General features: G+C 41.4%; 2 protein-coding genes across 6 annotated transcripts in view; one reads left to right on the top strand and one right to left on the bottom strand.

Annotated features, from left to right (window-relative positions):
- Positions 1–16,929, top strand: part of LOC310761399 (trifunctional purine biosynthetic protein adenosine-3-like) — a 29,233-nt gene extending 12,304 nt beyond the window's left edge. For all 3 annotated transcript variants that reach the window (XM_083611180.1, XM_083611179.1, XM_083611181.1), the window contains exons 9-22: positions 16–101; positions 569–737; positions 1,046–1,277; positions 1,598–1,692; positions 3,173–3,282; positions 3,688–3,886; positions 4,980–5,231; positions 7,072–7,224; positions 9,253–9,456; positions 10,273–10,422; positions 11,662–11,792; positions 12,087–12,228; positions 12,483–12,598; positions 14,100–16,929. In XM_083611180.1, coding sequence (XP_083467306.1) covers positions 16–101; positions 569–737; positions 1,046–1,277; positions 1,598–1,692; positions 3,173–3,282; positions 3,688–3,886; positions 4,980–5,231; positions 7,072–7,224; positions 9,253–9,456; positions 10,273–10,422; positions 11,662–11,792; positions 12,087–12,228; positions 12,483–12,598; positions 14,100–14,333 — 2,273 coding nt within the window. In that variant the 3' untranslated portion in view covers positions 14,334–16,929. The remainder of the gene's footprint in view (positions 1–15; positions 102–568; positions 738–1,045; positions 1,278–1,597; positions 1,693–3,172; positions 3,283–3,687; positions 3,887–4,979; positions 5,232–7,071; positions 7,225–9,252; positions 9,457–10,272; positions 10,423–11,661; positions 11,793–12,086; positions 12,229–12,482; positions 12,599–14,099) is intronic.
- Positions 15,918–26,625, bottom strand: part of GART (phosphoribosylglycinamide formyltransferase, phosphoribosylglycinamide synthetase, phosphoribosylaminoimidazole synthetase) — a 27,622-nt gene continuing 16,914 nt past the window's right edge. For all 3 annotated transcript variants that reach the window (XM_083611183.1, XM_083611184.1, XM_083611182.1), the window contains 11 exons: positions 26,140–26,234; positions 25,321–25,430; positions 24,484–24,682; positions 22,679–22,930; positions 21,423–21,575; positions 20,378–20,581; positions 19,941–20,069; positions 18,965–19,095; positions 18,653–18,794; positions 17,777–17,892; positions 15,918–17,156 (listed from right to left, as the gene is read on the bottom strand). In XM_083611183.1, the coding sequence (XP_083467309.1) occupies positions 16,959–17,156; positions 17,777–17,892; positions 18,653–18,794; positions 18,965–19,095; positions 19,941–20,069; positions 20,378–20,581; positions 21,423–21,575; positions 22,679–22,930; positions 24,484–24,682; positions 25,321–25,430; positions 26,140–26,234 (1,729 nt within the window). In that variant the 3' untranslated portion in view covers positions 15,918–16,958. The remainder of the gene's footprint in view (positions 17,157–17,776; positions 17,893–18,652; positions 18,795–18,964; positions 19,096–19,940; positions 20,070–20,377; positions 20,582–21,422; positions 21,576–22,678; positions 22,931–24,483; positions 24,683–25,320; positions 25,431–26,139; positions 26,235–26,625) is intronic.

Raw genomic sequence — 26,625 nt, 5'->3', positions numbered from 1 at the left:
TCTGATTCCTTTCAGGTGTGCTGCAGATAGAATTAATGCTTACCAAAGATGGTCTGAAAGTCTTAAGTTTTGACTGCTATTTTGGTGACCCCCAATGCCAGGTAAATCAGAGATATACAACCTAATCCTGTGAACCACCAAGACAGCAAATTAATATTTCAGATTGCATGTAATTTCTGCTCCGGCAGCATAGCATTACAGTTTGTAGTGCTGCATGGTGGACATTGTGAGTTAACAAAAGAAAAGCCAGTGTAGCACAGCAACTAAACAGAATCAATATAGTCTCTGTGCTATGCTAGTCTCTCCTTTGAGGAGTTCACAGTGGTATAATCTCCCTGCAGTCAAATCAGATTGACTGCTGCAAACTTTATCCAAACAAATAAGGACAAACACTCTGTAAACAGGTCATCTGGTTTTAGGCTTGCTTTCTAACTTGTAATCACTGTAAGCTAATTGCCACTGGTTTTTGGAAATAGAAAAGCATTGCAAAAGCAGTGATTTGAACTAGATATAGTTGCCGAATCGTATATAATCGTATATAAAATGCCACCTATGTCCACTTTTGCAGGTGGTTGTTCAGCTTCTTAAAAATGATCTTTATGAAGTGATCCAAGCCACTATTGATGGCAGGCTCTGCAGTTCCATGTTGGCTTGGTCAGAGAATTGTACTGCTGTGTCGATTGTCATGGCAAGTGAAGGGCATCTGGAATGTTCTAATCAGGGCAAAGAGATCACTGGTAATTCTTTTTTATTCTGAACAGTTCAATTACAAGGTACAATGAATAATTTTGTTTTATGTTTTCTGACAGTCATTATTCCTTTTTTTAAAAAATACCACAATAATCATCTTTCAGTTACAGTATTTTGAATTATTTACTAAATGTATTTCTTGTTAAATGTTTCAACAGGGAAACTTAAGTGAAATGTGAAGTGCGGACTTTCCACTGATATTTTGAGACCCGTGAAATGACAATACAACCACCTACATCTATAGAATATGTTCTAAAAATAATAATCGAGCCCATTTTCCTTTCAATTTTTGTAGGGCTCCTTCAGGCAAGAGAGCTAGGCCTGGAGATCTTCCATGGAGCTACCATAGCAGTGGATCACAAAGTGCTGGTTAATGGCAGCAGAGTCCTGACAGTAACAGCCATGAAGGAGGACCTTGCGTCAGCGCTTGAAGTTGCCTACAAAGGACTGGCAGCCATTTATTTCCAGGGTGCAACTTATCGAAAAGATGTTGGTTATCAAGCTATGAGGTTTCTCAGACAGTCTGCGTATGTAAACATAGGCACTGGCAGATCATGCGTGCTAACCCAATGTTTATTATTTTGCCCAGGATCAGAGGTGGATTTAAGGGAACATGACTGGTTCACCCGCACTGGGTGCCCAGCTGAGAGGGTGCGGCAGAGGCGCTGCAACAATGCCTTAGACTAGAAGGCAAGAAGTGGGGGGCCACACACACACCAAATTTTGGCATCGCACAGGACGCTACTGGCATTTGAAAGTCCAAAGTCTGCCACTGCCAGGATTCTCTTGCAACCACAATCGTAACTGAAAAATGTTTTAACAACCATGACGTGTGCTTCTGTTTTAGGAGTCCATCATATGAAGACAGAATTGCAGATCCTATTGTTTGCAATGTCTTGGTTCGCCCATCTAACCTAACAGCTGCAAGTGGTTCCAAATTAGGTAAGGATCAGATGAAGTGATGAATTCCCAAAGGATTTTGAAGACCAGTTTTTCAAATTTATTCCATGTGAACCAAACTATTAAATGGATATACTAACCAGCTTCTGGCAAGAGCTCACTTCATTGTCCTTCCTTATCCTCAGAAGTTACTGCTCTTTGCATATCTTGCACAAAGAGTAGCAGGAGAATTATGTATGATTAGGGCTACAGTGTTGAATTGACTAAACTTTAGGAAATTAACTGATTAAAAACATTTACTCATCTAACTAGATGCCCCTAATTAATTTGACAGCAGGGGTGCTAATTTGAATAAAATATTGGGGGGGCAGATAAGCCCCACCCTGCCTAATCAATCACATGATGCTGTGCACACACACCATTTGAATGACAATGCCCATCAACTTTGGGGGGCCCAGCCCCCTCAAACATTTTATTGGGGGTGAGGCAAAGGACCTCAGCCCCTAGGAGTTGGCTCCTATGTTGGACAGCATATATCCATATCATTTTATGTATCTAGCTTTTTTTTTTATAAAACTTTTTTGTAAAACAATTACAGGTGGCAAATGCTATCTCATAAGAATCGTTCTCATTTTCCCCTCATACAGAAGAGAGAGCATCTTCTGATATGATGCCTGAGATGCATCATCTAAAAACAAAGAAAATAAGCTTCTTGCTTTAGAAATGTTGTTTTTACCCATGGGTAGAATTAATTGATAGCGTAAGAACATAAGTAAACCCCTGCCAGATCAGACCAAAGGTCCATCCAGTTGAGTATTTTGTTCATAGTGGGCAACTAGACGTTTGTGGGACATGAGTGATAGCCCTCTCCCCCTGCCCCATGTTTCCCAGGAACTGATATTTATTCAGAGCCATAATAATGGTGATACTAGATGTGGTAGAAAGCTATCATAATTTTTAGCCATTGATTAATCAAGTAACTAAAACAAATATGATACATCAGTTAAAAATATTTAATTGGGATGCGGCTGTCATGATCTTTGTATGGAAATTCAGACTGTTATGGACTATTTCTGCTTTTGTATGCTGCTCTGTTGCCCATACCTAATTTGTCATAGGTCAACGACATAGCAGGAAGCCAGTGCAGGCAATGTTTTTATCTATGGAAATGTCAACTTATCTCTTTTCTTCTTGCTTCACATTTTGTAATAGCTGAATGGAATGTGTAAACACCTGCCTGACTATGGTATCATATTGCACATGGGGCTGAATGTGAAACCTGATGCTCTGCTTTTGCTTCTGTTAGCAACAGCGGTAGCCTCTGCTATTTTCTAAAGATATTCTATATAAATAGAATCTAAAACAGAAACAGGAAGCACTCCTATATTCCAACCTTTTGCAACATCTCAGCCTTGTATCAGTGAACTATTGCAAACATGAGGATTTGCAAGGGGGAGTAGTAGTAAGTTTTCAGAAGCAATGCTGTTTCCCACAATGTTTTTGACTTCTGTGTATCTTTCAGGCAGCTGTGGGCATCGGGGGAGTGTTTCTGCCTTCTTTGATTTGAGAGCATCTGGTTATAATGATCCCATTCTAGTATCCCAAACTAAAAGCATTGGGACAAAAATGAAGGTAAACCAAGGCATGTCCCTACTGTAGCTTGTGCTATGCCCATGTCTCTTGTGATGCATCATTTTTCCATGTGAGACCACAAAGCTACACTGGTCAAAGCAAGATGGAACGGCCTTTCCATAAACACAGAAGTAACCGGCACTTATAAATGTTTCAGATCAATATAATTATACAATTTTGAGCTTTCTAAGCTAGCCCCTATAGAACTTGAAATGTACTAAGCTGAATGCATCCCAGCTGTCCTATATGGCGATCCACCACAAGCTCCTGCCTTTTGCTTGGCATCAGTTGCTCATATAGGAAAAGAACATCAAGACCAGTGTCTGAAGCTGCCTAAAGTAATATTTTATACCAGAGTAATGCATTCACATTAAAATCCCAGACTGATTCCCTTGTTCATTACAGATTGCCCAGCTGTGCAATAAACATGACATGATTGGTCAGGACTTGGTGGCCATGTGTGTCAACGATGTCCTGGTTCAGGGAGCTGAGCCTCTCTTCTTCCTTGACCATTTTGCCTATGGAAAACTGGATCCTGGTGTGGCTCAGTCAATAAGAGATGGGATAGATGGAGCCTGCAAACTGGCAGGATGTACTCTTCTGGGTATGACCACGTCTCAGTATTTCTCTTCTCAGTTTTGAAATTTCTTCTTTGTGTCCTAGGATCTGTAAGTTGTAGTGGTGGTGGTAGCATAAATTTCCAATTGACCTTGAACATTATTTGGGGGTTCTTCCAGATGAAAAAAAAAAACCCCAACCTTGGAAAAACATTGCCCAGGTCTGGGCTGGCACCATCAATATCATGTTCCCATTTTATAGAGGGGGAGCAGATAAGACTTGCTGTGATGCAAATAGCTATGCTTTCCAGCCCTTCACTAATATATATTAGAACTAGAAGCCTTGTCACCAACGTTGATCAGAAATTCTAAGAAACAAAAAAGATGCAGTTTTGAAAATCAGTGATTAAACTCAGTGCAGTCTTGTAAGGTTCAACCCACCATCTTGATTCAAAATATAATTGTATGCATACATAAACAAAAACCTGCTATTTGATCTTAGAAACCCTTGTGCAAAATTGGGATCCAGTATCTTAAGAGGTGCCCAAGTGCATAGCGAACAAACTAGAATTGGTGGAGAGGCTGTAGAAACTGTTTGTTTCATGCCAGCCTTAACACACTGGGTGGCGCAAGTCAGCTGTAGGGTCTTTGAAATGGTGATGCATGTGAGTTGCTGGTGCATCTGTGTCTGCTGTGTGGCATATGTGCAGGCTTTGGAGGCACATGCACACACCCTTCTAAACATTTTTATCTTGTACCAATATGAGCATCTTTCTTCCACTTCCCTAAAACCAGACATTAGGAATTATTCCAAAATTCATCAGTGCTGCAGATGGATGAAGATAGGCATATATTTATTAACACCCTTCATTTACCGGTATTTACAATCTATGCAATCATAAGCATACCCAATGCCCCCCCCCCCCCACAAAAATGAGGTGTTGGTACTCATACGTTGATAAAAGCGCTGTGTTTGCCAAAGCAAAATGGCTGCCATAGGCTGGTGGGAAAAGAGAGGTGACGGTACTCCATATTTGTGACTACTGCTGCACACTAAGCACTGAGTATACCCATATAGAATGCAAGTTCCATGGGCATTTATGGTATTTACTGCTGTTGGTTTCTCTTCCGTTTTCCTAGGAAGAGAGACCAGTGAAATGTCTGGCACCTTTGCACCTGGAGAGTGCAACCTGGTTGGCTTTGTTGTTGCTGCTGTGGAACAAGAAATGGGATTTCCACAGCAGGAGAAGATTGTCAGTGGTGATCTCCTCATTGGCATAGCTTCTTCAGGACTTCACAACCAAGGATTTAGTCTTGTGAGGAAGATTCTTTTAACATCATCCCTACACTATTTCTCGTCTGTTCCTGGTGGATGTGGTCCCCAGACTTTAGGTATATCTGCTTCCCCCAATTTCTTACCCTGAACATTTCTTGTAAATTAATACCATACACTTATTGTTTTCTTGCTTGCTTGCTTGCTCACTTGCTCGCTCTGCTGTATATAATTACCTGATTTTTTTGTTTTTTTTAAATATTTATTGAAGTTTAACAATTACAAAGAAAGAAAAACGAGCAGTAATAATAATAATAAATTACAATATTTCAAAAATACAGAAAAATACAATGCTAGAAAAGAAAAAAAGAGAGAAAAAAAAGGAAAAGAAAAAAAAGAAAACCCAAAAACAATACAGCTAAACAATAACATTTAAAAACAATAACATCCAGTATTTTCATATCTTTATCTTTCATTTACTTATTTCCATGACTTCTTCACACCTCCCTTTTTGTGTTCTTAATTCATAATTGTTTCAGCAAGTCCTTTCCCTCTTTTTCAAATTTTATTCCATAGTTTATCTTAACGCAATTTAACCTTAAATTTTACACTTTAACCCATCAACAATCCATTTTAACTTAATTCTTTATAACCTTCCTGCTAAGACCATGTAGGTTCATTCCAGCATTTTTCTAACATTCATTAATTTTACAATACTTTTTAAAATATACTTTAAATTTTTTCCAATCTTCTTCCATCGACTCTTCTCCCTGGTCTCGGATTCTGCCAGTCATTTCCGCCATTTCCATGTAGTCCATCAGTTTCATCTGCCATTCTTCCCTGGTGGGTAGATCTTGCGTCTTCCAATACTTTGCAATAAGTATTCTTGCTGCTGTTGTGGCATACATAAAGAAAATTCTATCCTTCTTTGGCACCAATTGGCCGATCATGCCCAGGAGAAAAGCCTCTGGTTTCTTCAGGAGGGTATATTTAAATACCTTTTTCATTTCATTATAGATCATCTCCCAGAATGCCTTGATCTTTGGGCATCTCCACCAAAGGTGAAAGAAAGTACCTTCTGTCTCCTTACATTTCCAGCATTTATTATCAGGCAAATGGTAAATTTTTGCAAGCTTGACTGGTGTTATGTACCACCTATAGATCATTTTCATTAAATTCTCTTTTAAGGCATTACATGCCGTAAATTTCATACCAGTGGTCCATAACTGTTCCCAGTCAGCCATCGTAATATTATGTCCAACATCTTGTGCCCATTTAATCATAGCTGATTTCACCATTTCATCTTGAGTATTCCATTTCAACAGCAAGTTATACATTCTTGACAAATTCTTAACTTTAGAGTCTAACAGTTCTGTTTTCCAATTTGGATTTTTCCACCTGGAAACCAATTTTTTTGTCTGAATTAAATGCCTCCATTATTTGATAGTAATGGAGCCAGTCTCGCACTCTATTTTTTAATTTTTCAAAACTCTGCAATTTTAGTCTGTCTCCCTCTTGTTCCAAAATCTCCCAATACTTCGGCCATTTAGCCTCCATATTAAGTTTTTTCTGAGCCTTTGCTTCCATTGGTGACAGCCATCTTGGGGTTTTATTTTCTAGCTATAATTACCTGATTTTGAAGCCATTGCACAATTCTCAGCTTTAGTTCCCCATCATGATTTTTACTGCACCTTTCCCCCACAGTGTCTTCAGAGACATCCTTGTTGTCCTCCTCTTTTCCACAGAAAGAAACAAAGGAGACCTTATGACAGCCTTCCCCAACCTGATGCCCTCCAAATATTGTTGGGCTGGGGCTGATGGGAGTTGTAGTCCAGCAATATCTGGAGGGCATCAGGTCGGGAAAGGCTGCAGCTTGGTGAGGAAGGAATGTTGTCCTGCTTATTATAAGATTGTATGAATGATTTTATCTACAGTTTAAAGCTTCTCATACATTCACAGGAGAGCAGTTGCTAACCCCATCCAAAATCTATAGCAAAACTCTGCTGCCTGTACTCCGTTCAGGAAATGTGAAAGCCTACATCCACATTGCAGAAGGAGGGTTGCTGGGAAGCTTTTCTACAATCCTTCCTGAACAATTTAGCGCGGTTTTGGGTAAGTGATTTTTGTTCTTGTTGTATTATCTATATGTAATATACACATGATTCTTTTTTAGCATGACGTTAATAAAGGCGTTTTGGAAACTAGCCATATGCACACACCCTTAATAATAATAATAATAATAATAATAATAATAATAATAATAATTTATTATTTGTACCCCACCCATCTGGCTGGGTTTCCCCAGCCACTCTGGGCGGCTTCCAACAAAGATGAAAAATACACTAAAATGTCACATATTAAAAACTTCCCTGAACAGGGCTGGCTTCAGATGTCTCTTCTGAATGTCAGGTAGTTGTTTATCTCTTTGACATCTGATGGGAGGGTGTTCCACAGGGCGGGCGCCACTACCGAGAAGGCCCTCTGCCTGGTTCCCTGTAACTTGGCCTCTCGCAGTGAGGGAACCGCCAGAAGGCCCTCGGAGCTGGACCTCAGTGTCCGGGCAGAACGATGGGGTGGAGACGCTCCTTCAGGTATACTCAGGTAAACCATCTTGGCTGTGAGTCCTGGAAGACTGGCTAGGCCCTGCCTTGCATTACTTTTCCCACTTGACCTGGGAGGGCAGGATGCTGACTGACTGCAGCTACAAAAGCTGAGGCTGCTGAGCAGACTTTGGGACTGGGGTGTTGTTTGGGGGGGGTTGTTGATGTTGTTGCTATTCGTTTTTTGAATCTTTATTTTAGATCTTGTGGTTTATGTGGAATTTGTGCAGTTTGGCTGTGTATTTTTTGTGTTTTATTTATTGTTTATGACTACTTTTGTTATGTTGCAGTTGTGTGTGGGTTTTGTCATGTTACAAGCCACCTTGAGCATGGTTTGAACTGCAGAAAGACGGCATACAAATAAAATTATGTATGTATATATGTAAACATGTATCTGAAATGCTCCAAATAGAAAGCAAGCAAGATGGGAATTTTTTTCCCCTCTGCCCCTCTGAACAGCAGGCACCAGTGGTGTGTATATCGTGACCTTCTTGGCTGGAACCCAGTATTTCTTTATCTGGGACAATTGACTCCAAACTTCATATAAGTTTTCTGTTCCAGATTGAAGACCACAGGCGCAACTCTAGCCTGGCATGACTATTCAGTGAGCCAAGAATCAACACCATGGACAGCTCATTGTGGGGCTTTGGGTTTGAAGTCAGGCCAGAGCCAAAATTGATTGAGATTGTTGCTTCAGTGTGGTCTGCAGCCAATGGATGTTTAAATCAGGAGCCCCCCAAGTGATGTTCTCCAGATGTTGCTGGACTGAACAACTCCTATCATCCCTGAACACTGACCATAATGGATCACCTGACGGAATTAGAATCCATCAGGAGGGCACCACATAGGCCCCCCATTTTAAATATTCCTGTCAAGCCACACCTTCTTAAAGGAGCCTTGCCTAATAACAAGAGACTGCACTTTTCTTATGCCAGCATGTGCTGTGTTGAGGGTGAAATACCTCTTCCAGACCCTGGGCTTAGTGGGGTGGAAAGGAGACTTCTCAGTTCCCAGTGGGGTGATGCATGCAAGTCTAAAAGAGCTACTTTCTAAGGGACAGTGTCTGGAAGCCTCACTGTGTCCTGGAGCCCCTCCTCTGTAGAAGTGTCTGGAGGGGGTAGCTATTTCAACTATTGTCTCCTATAGCATTGGAGGAACTGAATATTCTCCTTCCTAGGAGTCTCAAGAGACCTCTGCTGACAGATGGAGTTCCAAACCATGACAATAGGTCTCTTGAGAGTCTAAGCGTGAAATAACTAATCTGAGAGTGTTGCACAGTTGCAGTCCCTCATCCCAGCATTTGAAAGGAAAAATCAGAACACCCCTTTGAAATGAATTTCGTCCTCTTACTCATATGTTCAGGTCTCTATATGTCCTTCACATAGATAATTTCAGCATGACATAGTAGTTCCTATCTTTTGCTGGATTGTATCCAATATTGCTAATGAGAGCTGAGGCTGGAAGGATGAACCTGGGCCATGGCTTTAACGGGGATGGAATTAAGGACAGTGTTGTTCTTTACAAATTCAATTATTTGTAGATGCTCATAGTTGGACTATTCCTTCAATATTTTCTTGGCTTCAAGAAGAGGGAAGCCTTTCAGAAGTGGAGATGTCTCAAATGTTTAACTGTGGGATTGGTGCTGTGCTGGTGGTACAAAAGGAGTTTGCTGGACAGATTTTGAAAGATCTCCAGAAATACGAGGATGCGTGGTTGATCGGGAAAGTCATCCACCATCTTGCAGGTTATTGCATTTCTTATTCAGACATACAAACAGCTTAAAATCCAACAAAAGCATTTAAAATGTTCTAAGGCTTCAGTTCTATACCAATTTTTTGAGAGTGAGGCCCATTGAAAATGATGGTGTTTACTTCTGTGTAGACATATATAGGAGTGCACTTTAATTTGTAGACATACATAGGGTTGCACTGTGATTTGGACTGTAATTATATTATGTTTCTGCAGCTATGCAACTTAACTTGGGTAGCAGGAGTAAATTCAGCACCTCTCTTCTGTTCCTGCTGCTGCCACACCACAGCCAGAACAAGTCAAAGTCTGGGTTGCTAAGCTTTCTGAACTCATGGCTTGTTTTCACCAAGCTGTGAGTGGTAACCAAGGTTTGTTCTTGGTCATGCTTGTAATTTACTTTGGGGAAACAAGCCATGAACCTAGTTTGGACAACACAACAAGCTAGATTATGACTTGTTCTGTGCATGGCATCAGCAAGAGTGAGAAAGGAGCTCTGAAAGAACTTGTTCACATTAAACCATAGTTTGTTTTAAACTACGGTATAATATGACATGTGAACTGGGCCAATGTTTAGTTTGTATTTGGGTGTCCATTTGCAAGTCCTGCACAATGCAAAAAATATATATGAAAACACCAATTAATTAAAGGTTATTTGCTTTCAACTCTTTTGTAAGCAAATGGATTAAGGAGAAGAGCTTTCAACTGGATATTATAGACATTCCTATCCCTTTGGCAGTTTAGTTTTCCAATGTATGTGCTTTTAGCTACTATATTTTAAGCATGTGCACTGAATTACCTTTCCTTTATTCAGGGTGTTCTCGTGTAGTAATCAAGAATCTTCTTGAAGCATTGCTGCAAAACAAATATCCATTTATGAAGAATCTTTCCAGTGTAGACAGCCAGATCCAGACCACATGCAGAAAAAGCAAAGTGAAAGTAGCTGTTCTTATCTCGGGAATGGGTGAGCTTGCAATTGCTACAGCACTCAATAACCATCTCTGCAATGGAGATTTTGTGAGAGCATGTAGACTTTGATATATGATGGCAAAGTTGCTTGTGTGAACTTACATCTGATTGAAGATGCTTTATAAGATGCTTTATAAGAATCATTCAATATTAATAGAACTGATTGCTGTTAATATGCAGATAGTTCTTATATTAATTGCATTTTTGATCAGAATTGAAATCCAGTTGAACCCCTGATATCCAAATCTTGCATCACACCACATTGTTCAAATTTACTTTGAAATTATGTTTAATATCATATCCTTGCTGGTAATCTCAACAATATGGCCATGAAACATCCTCATGTCTTAAGGACTTCTAAGCAAGCCAGATTGGGACAAACTGGGAAGATGATATGAAGGGGGGAAATCTTCTGTCATTGACTTGTTTATGTTTTAATTTCTTTATAAAAATATTTGTATACTGCAATTCCATAAAAATAAATCAACGTTTATCACAACTATTGAAAAATGTGCAAGCACACTTTAGTTGCCAGGGCAATTTACAAGAATTGAAGAATTATCCATACTGGTTTATTAAAAATAGGCAGAAAAGCATGTTTCAGAAACTTTCCTACACGTACTCACTTGGGAAGAAAACCCCTTAAACTAAATAGGATTTACTTTGGTTTAGAAATGGACAGAATTACCTGTATGTTATGGATTAACTGGGAATAAAAACGGGGGGAAAATATTAAGAATGTTATGAAGATATTCACTAGAAGCTGATAATAAAAAACACCAAAACAACAACCAACAACACAGAATCATTAACTGAAGATCAGAAAGTTATCATCCAGTTTTACTGTGTTATTGATTATTTTGATATATTAGGTGATACAGAAACTTTGTAGAACAAAATGAGGCATATGCAGGTCTTGGTATTCTGCCTGAATATAACAGAGAGCCCTCTCTGCTCCAGCCTCAAATATGCAAAGTTCTGATGGTTACTACAACCATTTATACAACATGAATGTTGCCTATCTTTCCTTAAAAGCACAGGAATTCTTAAGCAGTTGTATAGTCAAAGAGCTAAAATGCAGTGGCAACCTGTGTAAAAGGTTGGCAGAGAACATGGGTTTGTTAGTTCACAATGATATTATAAGTGCATACTTTGGAGGTCACTTGCTGTTTCCCTGGGCACACGTTTGTGATGTCTACTAGAAACTGGCTGTGTCTTAATCTTCTCATTTGAGGTACAAGCCTGACAGCACTTCTCGGATATGCAAAAGAGCCAGCAAGCTGTGCCCAAGTAGTCCTTGTCATCGCCAACAGGTCTGGGGTGGAAGAACTGAAGAATGCAACCCTGGCTGGCATCCCCACCAGAGTAAGGAGAACATGGCATTATAATTTCATGGCCAAAAAACCCCACATTGCCGGAAAGTATCTTCACTTACAATATTTCTCTGTAGAGTACCGCCCCATGCCTCATATTTAGATAAGTATTCTTGAGACAATTATGTCTACGAGTAAAAAAACCAACATCATCTAGAACCTGGTTTGTATAAATTTAATGTAAATTTTGAGGGTGTTCAAAAGGTTGCCCGTGTTCTTCAGTTTTGATTTGCACGGTGCTTGGGAGTTTCTCTTCTTGCCCCATCTTTTGCATTAATTCTTGTAGGTAATTGACCATAAACTGTATGGAAGCAGATCCGAATATGAAGGCACACTTGACAGAGTCCTTGAAGAATTCTCTGTGGAACTGATTTGTCTGGCAGGATTTATAAGAGTTTTGACTAGCAACTTCCTTAGGAAATGGAGTGGTAAGCAAGTGGAACGAACTATTGTTGTATTAAGTTTTTTGTTGTTTTTTTAATTGCTCAGAAGGGCCGACAGCTGCTGAGGATTCAGCATGTATAAGGCAAACTAGGACCATAAGAATTTCCAGGCTGGGTTCATATACTCAATCAAAGCAGTGATTTTCAATTGGTGATCTGCATGTGGGGCTACCATTTCCATTTTGCACATTCTTGTTTGTCTCTTTGATATGTCTGAACAGGAGTTTCATTAATTCTAGGGAAAATTCTGAGCACTTATCCATCACTTTCACCATTAACTAAAGGAGGAAATGCCCACAAGCAGGCACTCTCATCTGCATACAAAATTGCTGGCTGTACGGTCCATTTTGTGCTTGTAAGTATCTTCCTGTGAATAAAGAAAACACCTCTTTCTGTTTTCTGCACACCTGCAAATAATTCTCATTCTTGACATAGGCAGAGATGGGGTATCTAGGTCAGAGATGGGGTTTTTTGTGATCCTCCTGATGTTATTGGGCTACACTTCTAATCATTCCTGGTCATTGGCTATGCTGGTTGTGGCTAATGGGAATCCCAACAACATTGGGAGGGCCACAGGTGCCCTATCCCTGAGTCTGATGTTATTTAGAGGAACTACCTTCTAGTTATAAATGTTGCCTTGGTCCCCCCCACCAAAAGGATTCTGGAATGTTGCTATTCTTCCAATTTGCTTTGAACAAAGGAATCAGTTCACTAAAGCAGGCATAGGCAAACTCTGGCCCTCCAGATGTTTGGGACTACAGTTCCCATCATCCCTAGCTAACAGGACCAGTGGTCAGGGATGATGTGAATTGTAGTCCCAAACATCTGGAGGGCTGGAGTTTGCCTATGCCAGCACTAAAGTCTCTGAGACCTCCCTGTTCCTGGTGACATATAGCTACACCTTGTTCTCCTCAGCCCTTGATGGATGTTTTCTAGCTGTCGTAACAATATTAACTCCAAGCTCATTTACATTGCAATAAATGCATGGCCTGTTCATCCAGAACAAAGTCCCAGTAAGTTTAATGGTCCTTATTCCCTTGAAAGTGTTATTAGAACTGCAACCTTAACCGCCTTCTCAAATACACATCTCCAACCACCAATTCCTAACCTGCCCCTCTGCCTAGTTGTATTACCCATTTGTCTTCCTGCATGCCATTTCTAAGGACCTAACTACAAGGGACATGGGGGGCGCTGTGGGTTAAATCACAGAGCCTAGGACTTGCTGATCAGAAGGTCGGTGGTTTGAATCCCCGCGACGGGGTGAGCTCCCATTGCTCGGGCCCTGCTCCTGCCAACCTAGCAGTTCGAAAGCACGTCAAAGTGCAAGTAGATAAATAGTTACCGCTCCGGGGGGAAGGTAAACGGCGTTTCCGTGTGCTGCTCTGGTTCGCCAGAAGCGGCTTAGTCATGCTGGTCACATGACCCGGAAGCTGTACGCCGGCTCCCTCGGCCAATAAAGCGAGATGAGCGCCACAACCCCAGAGTCGGTCACGACTGGACCTAATGGTCCTTTAACTACAAGTGACTGTAAAGATGAGATGAACAACTAGGTGGCATTTTTTTAAAACCCCAAATACCCAGGGTGTGTGCGCGCGTGTGTGGAATTGTTATCAAGCTCACTTTAAAAAGTGGTTGCTACTTATATCATCAAGGTTGGATGTAGTTTGGGCCATAATGTGCTCCTCATCCCTTTTCAACCTGCCACCTGTCCTTTATATTGCAACTTAAATTTCTGCTAATCTTTTCCAGGCTGAATTTCAGTAACATTACTCTGCCCCAAGCACTTTCTGCTTCTGTTGCTCTTCATGTGGAAAGTCACCTATCTTAATGAAATATCTCTCTCTTTCTCTCTGGAGGATACTAGTCTTGAAGCAGTAATCTTACAAGAGCCCGTCTCTGTGAAGGCAGAAGACACAGAAGAGACCTTGTCAGAAAAGGTCAAAGAAGCAGAGAGCCGGGTATTTCCTGTTGCCCTGCAGCTGGTTGCCAGTGGAATGGTGCAACTAGGAAAGGATGGCAAAACCTACTGGAAACGAGAGAGTCGGGAGCTGGTCCATCAAAAGGAAAGGCAGGATTGCTCTTCCTCTTAAACTTTCCTATAAGCAGCTACAATGCAGCAATGAATAGTGACAGTTACAATAATTAAGGCTGAAACTATCAAATTCCTCTTATCCAAGTGCTTTTCCTTTGCTAAAATCAGAGCATGGGGGTCAATACTGCTTCTTCAAGTGAGGAAAGCATGCTCAGTGTACACAATACGGTGCGTTATTAGCTTCAGGGCAACCTAGGTGGGGATTTTACTCTCCCCCTGACTCCATGAAATTCATGTGCATACCCCACCAGATAATAAGCATTAGGAGGGGAAATCTCTTGCACCAACATAGCTCCCCCCCAAAGGAATTAGGTGGAGAGGGGCTGTGGCTCAATGCAGAGCATCTGCTTTGTATGCAGGACGTCCCAAGTTCATTCCCTGGGATCTCCAAGTAGAGATGGGAGGGAGCTGCTGCCAGTCAGTGTGGACAATACTGAGGTAGATGGACCAATGGAGATGGCGCTATATAAGGCAGCTACCTAGGATTCCTTTCTCCATCCTCCACACAAAGTTTTATCATTCTGTTTCTCATTCTGCATTGTCTTGGCCACATCACTGCTGACCTCAGAGGAGAGGTTTCTGTGGCCTTTGCTGGTATTATAAAAACTGTATGGGTTTTGTGGTGCCAGCCACAGCAACAAAAATCAGATAAGGGGACGTTGCAGCTGGGTTTTGCCAACTGCAGGGAGCAAGAATGAGAAACTTGAGCAGGCACATGCTGAACTGCATGAAAACAGTGTTTGTGTCACTTGTAAAGGCAATGGATATTATTTTCCCCTCAGGTTTGCAACTGGATTTATATTCTAAAGATCTTTAAACCAGAGCTTCTGAGAGCTCTCTTATATGCCATTCGAAGCACGCCTGAATCACCTTTTAAATAACTTCCCACATAAAACTAGTCAGTCAGTCAGTATATGATGGATATCCAGCAAAATATGGGTGCTGGTTGATATTTTCCCCAAACTTTCTGTATTTAGCTATGATAGTTTTCACTTCAAATGATCCTCAGCTCTATTCTCACAGGGTGTGCCACAATCATGTTTCGGAAACTCTAAGATGGTACATAGTAAGAAGAATGTTTCTTGTACTTACTTTTCGTTATGTACAAACACATTGGATGAAATTGCATTGCAAAACCGTTTTTCACACACGGTGACTTGAGTGTGCACAGCCGTCTCTCCTGGAAGGACTGATTTGTACAGTTTAAATGGGGCAGCGGTTCATGAGTACACAGAACCATCCTCCTTGAAATAACGGGTAAGCTTGGGCTGTTGATGGAACATGGTGCTCTGGGTAGGGGCTAACCAGAGATTAGTGTACCAATGTCATCTCTCTTGATAACAATATATGACATACTCTAGCTAAAAGCTAGATACAATGGGTAAGCTTGTCTTCTTACATGGCCTGACCATTAAAAGCAGAACACCTCTGGTTTATTTTTGGCTTCAGGTTGCTTCTTTTCTGGAAGATTTCCACCAGCAAGACTTGCTTAGGAACTGACAAGACACTGCAAGGCATCTTTAGCAACTGTAAGGAGAGAGATCTTTTAACTATCACCCAGAAATTAACATAGATATGTATGTAATTTCTTAAATTAATGATTTTTAATAGAATGGGGTTTGATATCACTGAACATTTGGGTACAAAACAGATAAGAGGAATGTAACAGTATTGTGCTATATAGTCCAATTCCTATGGAAGCTTAGCATTTGAACACTGATTAGTTTTGTAAATAGCAAAATCATAACACAATGGAAATATAGTATTCTCTCCTTTAATGAACCATCATGATTTTTTTTAAGGCACATGTAATATGTAGCTACCTACTTCTTTTCTTTCAAAGTTAGGTCAATTCCTTCCTCACTCTGCTTTCTAGCTATGATAAAAACATACTGAATAACATGTTGTTGCATGTCTCCACAATGTCATGGGTTAAGTTTTAATAGACAATATGCTTCATAGTATAATATATTTAGAAAATGGGTAGGGACTAATTCTCCCACATGTGATTAGCTGTGGGATGCCATGTGTTTCTTTGATTTTCTTGTGCTCACCAACTGCTATGAAATACTTCAATCTTTAGCACTATGGCCAAAAAACCTGATTCTGATTCACCTTGCTATTCAGAAAGAAATGTTAAAAGGATGGATATTAAAATGCTTAATTAATGCTGTGACCACAGATAGCTTTATTGTATAGTCCCTTTTCCTGGGAGTAGGCACCGTCTGTTTGTGAAGGCAATGCCTGATTTAGACAAGGGCACTGCCATGTAGCTGGCCCCTTGATACAGGCATGGCATAGTGTGTACTAGTGTTTACTAGGTGGCAATCTGTTTGAGTGAAATGGTTGCCCACAAGGGCTTTGGATATTTCAGTGCACCTTTCACGATGCTGTGGGTGACCCTGGTGTTAATCATACGTATGGCTTACCATGAGGACCTGCATCTGCAGAGGTCCATTTTAAGAACCTGTATTATGGCAAAAGTATTTGAATATTTGAGATGGCAAATTCATCCCCTTCCCAATTTGGCTCTGTTTGGCTTTCTCATCTTGCTGCCCTATGCTACAGAATTAAAGCAAAAATTATGCATCGTGGTTGCTGCTGTTTTCTTGTCCTCTGCATTTCAGTTGTGCTTTCCCGAATTCCAGCGTAACTTCCCATCTCCTCCTAGCTGTACTTCTCCACTTGCCACTAGCTGCATAGCAGCAGGGAAGGCTCTGTGCTCTGCCTCCTTCACCCTTTCGCATAAAGTCTCCTCTGTGTCTCCAATCTTCACGGGGACTGGCTCTTGAAAAATGATTGCTCCAGCATCAACTTCTTCCTAGAAAGGAAGGTCAGAAACGTTGACAAGATGGAGAGATAGGCAAAATTATGAGCTCTAGAACATGGCCTTGGTTTGCTTTCATGACCTCTCATGGGACTCTTTCCGCTTTAAGAAATTATCTTCAACACTACAAACTATCTTGAAATTGGCTAGTTCACAAATATTTAGTCTGACTCCTGTCTGGTCTAGCTGTAGAAGAGAATTCAAGAGAAAACTGTAAAACCCACACCACTATGAAAACCAGGTAAAATATTATTACAGTTCACAATAATAAATTATTTCTAAATTGTGAAGTAAATGAAGCAGTCCAATGACCATGCTCACCAGCTGCATAGATTCCTTAAGTTAACCTTGACCTGGTCCGCAGCTGGCAGCAGTCAGGCTGGATTCAAAAAGATTCCCCAATTACTGAGCTGTAGTAGACTTCAGGCTATGCTGAAGTGAGCAGGAGGTGCAGCAACTGTCTAATTAGTACATTTTGTGATCAGATCACTGGCCAACCCTTTCACAGTCTGTGTAAATTAATCCCTCTGCATTCATTGTTGGCTGAGAAGCGATCTGACAACCAATTCAAACTAAGATTATTATTAACAGAGTAGCAAAAAAGGAGAACATACAGCAACAAAGTGCACAGTACAACCAGTGACTCTGACTCCAGCCTCCAGTACCAGTCTATGGGCATTTGCTCCTTTAAATGAAGGCAGCAAAGATGGGTGAATATTCAGTATTTTTCCTAGAAGTAAAAAACAAAATTCATTTTTTTTAGTTCTCCTAGCATTACAATGCTTAAACAAGAAATTATTGATGTACTAATTGCAAAATATGTAAAACGAAGCAGGTTTTTTCTGCAACTTCCATCTTCTTGAATGAACTGGTAACAATTAGATATAGACTAGAAACTATAATGTCTGAATCAACATTACTGTATGAGACAAACCTCAGCCATCAACCGAGAATCTGAAACCAGCTGCATTTTGGAATCAGAAATAATGGGACAGCTATGATACAGCTGGTTCACTAGTAACATGGAGAATATCAATGTCCCCTTTTCACATCAATAATGATTACAGTGGTACCTCGGGTTACATACACTTCAGGTTACATACGCTTCAGGTTACAGACTGCTAACCCAGAAATAGTGCTTCAGGTTAAGAACTTTGCTTCAGGATGAGAACAGAAATCATGCTCCAGCAGTGCAGTGATAGGAGGAGGCCCCATTAGCTAAAGTGGTGCTTCAGGTTAAGAACAGTTTCAGGTTAAGTACGGACCTCCGGAACGAATTAAGTACTTAACCCGAGGTACCACTGTATTTTTAAAATGTAGAGATATCCCTCTAAATCTGTGGGAAACACTGTGCTGTTTTTAAACTAGGAAATTAGCAAAATCGCCCAATTGAAAATGAAACTGTTGTCTAACTGGTTCACATACTATACACAACATTTAATGGCATGGGCATTTCTAGTTCCAAGTGCAGTATATCCAGATGCATTTACCATTCCACTTTCTGACAAAAGGACCAGATAAGATCCGCATAAAGCCTGCAAGGCAGACCAGCTCAACTGAGAACTCTTCAAGGACTTTATCAACTGCGCTGTCAAACTCTGTGCGACTGCTGTACAGCTTGTGGTCAATTACCTAAGAAAGGGTAAAACATTGTGAGATTATGGGATACATTTATTTACCCCCCCCCCATCATTAATGCTGAATATTTCAGAATATTTCAAAAACGCTGAACATTTTGAACTGTCAGACACAGACACCTAACCGCTAAGCTACACATGCCAAAGTGTTGAACATTTACTTACTTTTGTAGGAATGCCAGCTCTTTCAGCTTTTCTTAGCCCTTCTACACCAGCTTTGTTAGAAATGACAAGGACTATTTCTGCATAGCTAGTTGGCTTCTTTGTACTGGTTATTAAAGCTTCCAGGTTTGTACCTGAAGGATCCAAGACAATCAAGTGAAAATATATTTAAGATGGAACTCAAATATTCTGAAAACATTTTTAAAAGCAATAAAATAGCAACTTGATTCAGTAAGTATAGAACTATCGCCAGGTTGGATGGAAAAATACACTTTTGCAGCACATTCCACACATTTAAATGTTAAATATGTTTTTTCTTGAGGCACGAGTTTTTCATTATAAGTACATCCAAAGAAACCTGTGTAATTTCAAGGGGTTCTTCCTATTGCAACTGTATGCCACCCAAACTCTAAACAAGTGCCTTTTCTCTCATGGTTCTTTTAATTTCTGTTCCATAGTGCATATTTTTAAAAAAGAAAAAAGCTGCAGAAATCCTGCCATTTAAACCTTCGGTATTCGACTGGATTTCTTTCAAATTAGAAGAGTTTTTGAAAGCAACATCTACCCCATAAAATCCTGACCCGGTTTAACCCAGCCACTCTGGGCAGCTTCCAACAAATTAAAACACAATAAGGCATTAGATATTACAAACTTCCCTATACAGATGTCTTCTAAAAGTCATATAGTTGTTTATCTCTTTTACATCTGATGGGAGGGCATTCTACAGGGCTGGTGCCACTACTGAGAAGGCCCTCTGCCTGGTTCCCTGTTACCTCACGTACCACCAGAAGGCCCTCAGAGATGGATCTCAGTGTCCAGCCTGAATGATGGGGTAGAGACGCTCCTTCAGGTGTGTAGGACCAAAACTGTTTATGGTATGGTCTGACTAAACTACTTCAGAGCAGTCTTCCAGAATACCCTAACCTATGGCCTCAAAGATAGCATTCATTTCTCACAATGGAGAATGCAGGAGTCTCACCTGTTCCAGAGATGAGGACGCCGACCCTTGTTTTGCTTGGTTGGGTTTTGCTTCGTTGGCTGTGGAAGGACTCTATCCTATTTGCCTGTAAGGCTTGAAGTAAGTTATTCACTTCAACGTGGGCAGACCCTTCAATTAAAAAAAGAAACATTAGCTGTAAATAAATAGAACTAAAAAAATAGAATCAAAGGGAGCTGCCTTCTACTGGGTCTGACCATTTGGTCCATCTAGCGCAGTACTGTCTTCACTGACTGACAGCAGCTCTCCAGGGTTTCAGACTGGGGACATTCCCCTGGAGATGGCAGGGGATGAACGTGGTACCCTCTGCATGCAAAACAGATGCACTCCTAATTCAGGACTGCTGCAGCACCATCACCCCATTAAAAATAATCACCCTCACAAGACATTCCCAAATAGATGAGGCTCTGCATAGTGACCTGCTTGATGGCGTACAACTTTTCCAATCAGCCAGGCCTCTTCATGCCTCTGGATGTCCTTCAGGACCTGCCCAGCCAGCTCCTTCTGCACAACCAGGACTGAACCAATCCCACAATTAAATGTTCGAGCCATTTCTTCCTCTGACAGATTTCCCTCTTTCTGAAGCCAAGAAAAGATGTTGGGTATCTTCCAGCTTACGGCATCTGAAAATAGCCAGAGTTGTATTGTAACACACTTTTTAAAAAATCAGTCAACAAGCATTACAGAGAAATTAAGCTGACAGTTCTGATTGAACTTAATAAACATAGAAGTGATAAGCCCAGTAATAGCAAAAGATCCAATGGTTATCACTGGCAATTGAAGGAAATGTATTTAACCAATCTAACCACCTATTTTAAAAATTTATTATCTTTTTCAATTGATTCAAAATCTTTTCAGATAAACTAAGGCTACATTCACACCATACATTTAAGGCATAACAATACCACTTTAAACAGGCCTGGCCTCCCACAAAGAATTCTGGGAGATGTAATTTGTTAAGAGTGCTGAGAGTTAGGAGACACCTACTCCCCTCACAGAGCTACGGTTCCCATAGTAGTTTAACAATTGTTTTACACAGGAAACTCTGGGAATCGTAGTGCTGTGAGGGGAATAGGTACTTCCTAACAACTCTCACACCCTTAACAAACTACAGCTTCCAAAATTATTTGGGGCAAGGCAAGACTGTTTGAAGTGGCAACATAGTGGTTTAAATGTATGGTGTAAACATAGACTGAGTGCCCACAGAAAGCCATATGAAACTGGGATGAAAGGGAATGTCTAAATTTCATTCTACTCTTTATTAGTGAATGTGAAAATCCATCCTTAAAAAATATCTTCAATCAGTCAATTTTGAGATAAAATGTGGATTTCAATAAATGGGGGCAGGAGGAGAAGGGAGAAACCGAGTTAAAGAAAGGAAAATGGCATCGATAAAAATTAAGAAATATTATATCAAGCTTGCAAGTTTTGCCTAGGTGTTCTCCATGACCAAGACGTTCTTACCTAGAACTACCCCAAAGGATGCTGGGAGGACACGTGGAATGTTCTCCAGCAGCCCTCCTCCAGTGATGTGGGCGTAGGCCTTCACGTAGCCTGAACGAAGAACCGGCAGGAGAATCTTGCTATAGATTTTAGTGGGTGTAAGCAGTTGTTCTCCTGCGAATATAAGTCATTAGCAGGTTATTATGCAAAAGCATGACAAAGCACAAAAGCACACGCAGGATGAAATGCATCAAGGAGGCCTTACGAAGATATTGCTGTGGTCCTTCCTTATGTGTTTACTGCATGAAAGGGGCTCCATATTAATTGCATTTCATGGCTTCCGCAGTCCTGCACCTGGGATCCACGTTCACCATGGGGGTGTCTATAAGGGCTGGGGGGGAGGGGAGAAAGCCTACATGCATTGACCTCTACATGCATAGACTTCCACAGGAGCTGGAACTCTGCATGACTGGTACTCTAGCTTACATTTTATTATTTCTATTTATTTCATAAAATGCACACACTGCTTGATTGTAAGCAAGCCCAAACCGGTTTTACATAGGATGCTTATGCACAAAGGCATTCCATCTGCAGATGTCTATGCCTAATCCATGGATGTTGGAGGCAGGACTGGGGGGGAAACATAAGATTAGCATCGGAAGGCGGCTAACGAAGTGCAAATGTCACACAAGTACAGACAAAAATGGAAGGAGGTAAAAGTATTCCAACAGTTGCACATACAACAGATGCACGTACTCATTTTTCCTCACTAGTTGCCCTTTGATAGAAAGCTGGGTCAGGAGTCTTTTCCAACGTGAGGGCCACATTCCCTCATGGACAGTGATCTGGGGGCCATATATTCCAGTGGCTAATGTGGCCAGAGGCAAAGAAGCAGATGGAGCATCAAGTGTGACTCTTTTGTCTTAAGTTAGTTACATCCAAGCTATGCGAAACTGAGAGGCTTCAATGCACTTCCCCACACCCAAGCAAGTTGGAGTCACTATCACAGCTCGAGGTCACATTCCAAAAACATAGGAAAGAAATTAAAGAAATGAAAACACTCAGGGAGGGGCTAGGTCTGTGAGGGGGGGCGGCCTGGAGAGAGTTCTAGGGGCCAAAAAGAAAAGAGAAGCCTGGAAAACTACATTTGGCCCCAGGATCTGAGTCCCCCGCCCTTTGATAAAAAGACCCAAAATGTCCTAATAACTGAAAATTGACCAAAGGTTGCTCCCCGTGACGTAGACAGAAGAGGAAAATGCTGCAATTACTGATCTTACCCAATGTCTGGTTACCAGAGCGGCCCACTGGAGGAGAGGAAAAATCTAAAGAGGACTTTTCAACAATCTTTCTCACAAGGCTAAACCCGTTGCTGTGAACACCAGAGGAAGCTATTCCAATAATCGCATCTCCCTCGACAATTTTGTCTAGCTTGGGAAGCATCTGGTTTCGTTCCACAGCGCCAACGGCAAAGCCCCCCAGGTCATACTCTCCCGGTGGATACATGCCAGGCATTTCAGCAGTTTCTCCTCCTGAGGTGGCAATAGAAGACAGAGAAGGGACTGTGAGTGTTAAAGCAAAACCACTAGAAACCATTATAGGAACTCTACCTCCCAGATTCTTACATATACTGAAGTATAGCAAGCACAGTCTGTCTTAGATGGGGTTTTTGTGGTTTTTTTGCTTGTTGATTACATTTTATTGAATTTTCAAAGTTGTACATCCAAAGGAAGAAATGAAAAACAAGAACAACAAAAGGAGTGCTTTTGGCACTCCTAAGGAATAGCACACAGAAAAACAGGAAACTGCCTTAAACAGAATTCTACCACAGATCTATCCTGCTCGATACCGCCCACACTGACTGCTAGCAACATTGCAAGGTTCTCAACAGGAGTCCTTCCCAGCCCCATCTGGAGATGCCATTGGACTAAATTTGGGACCTTCTGTGTGCAAGGCTGATATTCTGCCACTGAGCATGTTCCCTTCCCATGTTGTGGATCATGTCATGAAAAATGATTCAGTTTCTCATATTCTGCCCATTTTAAAATAGAGAAATCAGTCAACAACATGTGTGAGGTATGTGTGTGTTGCACGATTAAGTAAAGAACAAAGAATTTCAAAATGGAACAGCCAGAACAAGCAAAACAGCAGTTCTGATAAGTAAATAATCTAGGAAAAGGTCATTATGAGAGTTTGCCTAAGTACAAAGTCACGGTGAGCCCACTCATGACGCAAGGAGAGGTGACTGTCTCGGGCAGCAGAATCCACAGGGGTAGCAGATAAAGATCTTTATTTTCCCTGTTGTTCCTGATGTAGATCTTCACCCACCCCTCCTTCCCTGGTGGGGACGGGGTTGCCATTTTGTCATTTGACTCGGGTGCCAAAATGTCTGTACCAAGTTACACAACCAGGAGAATCACACAAGACAGCTCTTGCTGTTGTGCCACTTCAGAATGCCGATTGGGGCTGGCGGTGAACAGATCATGTGTTTGAAACCTCACCCATTATATAAATGCTTCCTGCACACAGAAAACTAGCATGTTAGAGGGAAAGGACTGGGACTGAACGCAGCCTTCTTTAGAGGCAGATTTAGGGCAGTGGGACTGGTTTCCCTGCACAGGGTGCTGAGCTGAAAGGGGGCACCTTCCCACCTCCTTCCCAAAGCCTAGCTAGCACTTGCCCAGCTTTGTGAAGGACACAGGAGGGCTCTAAAGCCCTGAGAGAGTCTTGCAACTCCTTCCCAAAGCATGGCCCCTTGCTTAGCTGGCTTTGGGAAGGCAGAGCAAGGGCGGGGGGGGGGGAGCATGAATTTTGGCCTGGCACAAGGCGCCATATTCCAAGGCTTGCCTCTGCCTTCTACACTTCACCTCTTCAGAAGACTCCCCTTTTAAACTCCCCCCACTCATAAAACAGGGCACACTGTGATGACCCACTGCAAACTGAATGTGTAAACTGATTCTTGGATCCATAGCAGCCGGACACAGTATATGAATCAACCTTCTGCAACATTAAGGTTTGCTTTTAACTAGATGCAGGAACCTGAGAATTTTCTAATCACATACAAGGAATGAGTGATCATTCCTACCGAGGAGCGCACATCCTGCCAGTTTACAAGCTTCAGCTATTCCAGCGATGACTGCCTGAGCCGTCCCGACATCAAGTTTCCCACAGGCAAAATAGTCCAGGAAAAAGAGGGGCTCAGCTCCCTGAGCTAGGATATCATTGACACACATGGCAACCAAGTCTTGGCCAATGGTGTCGTGCTTATTGCATAGCTGGGCAATCTGTAATGAGAATTAGACAAATCACACCCGAGCTTGGCAAGACTTGGGAGCATCAGAACAGCCTTCCTGGATCAGGCCACAGGCCCATCTAGTCCAGCCTCCTTGTTCTCGTGGTGACCAACCAGATACTTATATGCAATAGCACTCTTACCAGTTCTGATTCCCAGCCACTGGTATTGAACATAAAAGATTTCATTTTTAACTGCCATGGAAGGTACATAGGTGACTATAATCAGAGGAGACCCCATGATACTTTTATGCAACTCCTATTTATATCAGCCAGGCTTGGGAAAGGGACATTGATGCTATATTGTGCTCTTGGACATTTTTTTATACTGGAAAATTTGTTGGTTGCCAGGCCTGAGAAACTATGCCCATTTGCTCTCCTGTGAAGGACAGACATCCATTTCAGACACATATCTGAATGTGATGCAAATAAAGTTATTCATTGGGGGGGGGGGAGGAAAGAGGGTATTGTAGATGCCAAGGACTGAAGCAGGGACCTTTTGCATGCTCTGCTGCCAAACTATGATCCCTTTGCGTAGTAAACACTCAGTTACTAAGTAAAAATCCTGTTGTTGGTCTAAAACCTTCAAAAATCCATTAAGCCTGCCCAGCCCACACAACCTTCCCATTACCTTGAGCTTTGTTCCGACACCATCAGTTCCAGATACCAAAATTGGATCTTTATATCCAGCTGCTTTCAAGTCAAAGAGGCCAGCAAACCCTCCTAGGTCAGCATTACAGCCTGCCAAGCAGGAAGAAAAGGACTCATTCACCAAGGTCTTGTTCACATGATGGAGGTGATTTAGAGGCGGCTATAGAATTATTTGTCAAACCACATCCCTGATTGGTTTTGCCCTTCTTCAGATCTGGAAGCAGCACAGCAGAGCGAACTGGGCAGGGAAAGGGGACAAAATATCTTCTCACCATGGATCTCCCTGGTGCCTAGATTATTCTGCAGCCAATCAATTGGAATTAACAGAGGGATGAGCCTCTCCCTCCTGCTCTCCTTTCTCCTACATTTAACTTGCTCCACAATGTAATCCAATGCATTTTTACTCAGAATCAAGTCCCACTGTATTCAACTGGGAGAAAAGTTCACCTTGCTCTGTTAACCTCTGCTTTACAAAAAATGTTAGGTGAGGGGTGGGTGGGATCCTGACGCTGCAGTCAGATAAAGGGTATCTATCCAATATGGTACAGATATGTTAAATGGAATGATTTTCCTTAAATATATTCTGCAGGTCCTAACTACAGCACAATTCCAGTATTCTAAAATCTCTGCATGATGGCTAAACTGCATGCCTCATCTGGAATTCTTAGTGCAAAACATAAAATACAAGAGTTGCACATATATTTTTACAAAATAGTAAGGGGTATGGGTATAAAAAACTGAGTTTTTCATGAACTTATTCTACAAATGTTTTAATTAGAATGTACAGATTTTATCTTACCTGGCCTAGATGTGGCCGCTGCTAAAGGTTTAATGTTCTGAACCAACGTGTTACCAGCTGCAATATCTACACCACTGTCTTTGTAAGTCAGGCCCCTAAAAGGGCAGAATAGCCAATAGTCAATTGATTCATACATACAATCCATTTATAGCAGTATTTTCCAGTGCCAGTATAGAGGTGTAAGAATTCGCTGGGAACTTTTCCTGTGCCTTTAAGAAGTATGAGTGAGCGTGTTTGCTCCAAAAGGCCTGATTTCAAAGGTCAGTAGCTCTGTGGCAGTCCGTATGATCCCTGTGCTCTTGGAATGAGTGGTCCCTCAGCTGGGACTAGTTCCCTGCCCATCCCTGCTCCACACTTTTCAAATTCCCAGATGTGTATCACAGCAACCGCACGCTATTGAAGGAATAGGTCTACTCTGAAGTAAGTAATTCCTACTGAATTACGGACAGGTAAGTGGGAGTTAGGACTGCAGTCTTAGTTGACATG

Source organism: Podarcis filfolensis (assembly GCF_964270895.1).
Source record: "Podarcis filfolensis genome assembly, chromosome: 4".
Taxonomy (NCBI): domain Eukaryota; kingdom Metazoa; phylum Chordata; class Lepidosauria; order Squamata; family Lacertidae; genus Podarcis; species Podarcis filfolensis.
The sequence above is the reverse complement of the archived record's forward strand: the minus strand, read 5'-3'. Positions and strand labels throughout refer to the sequence as shown.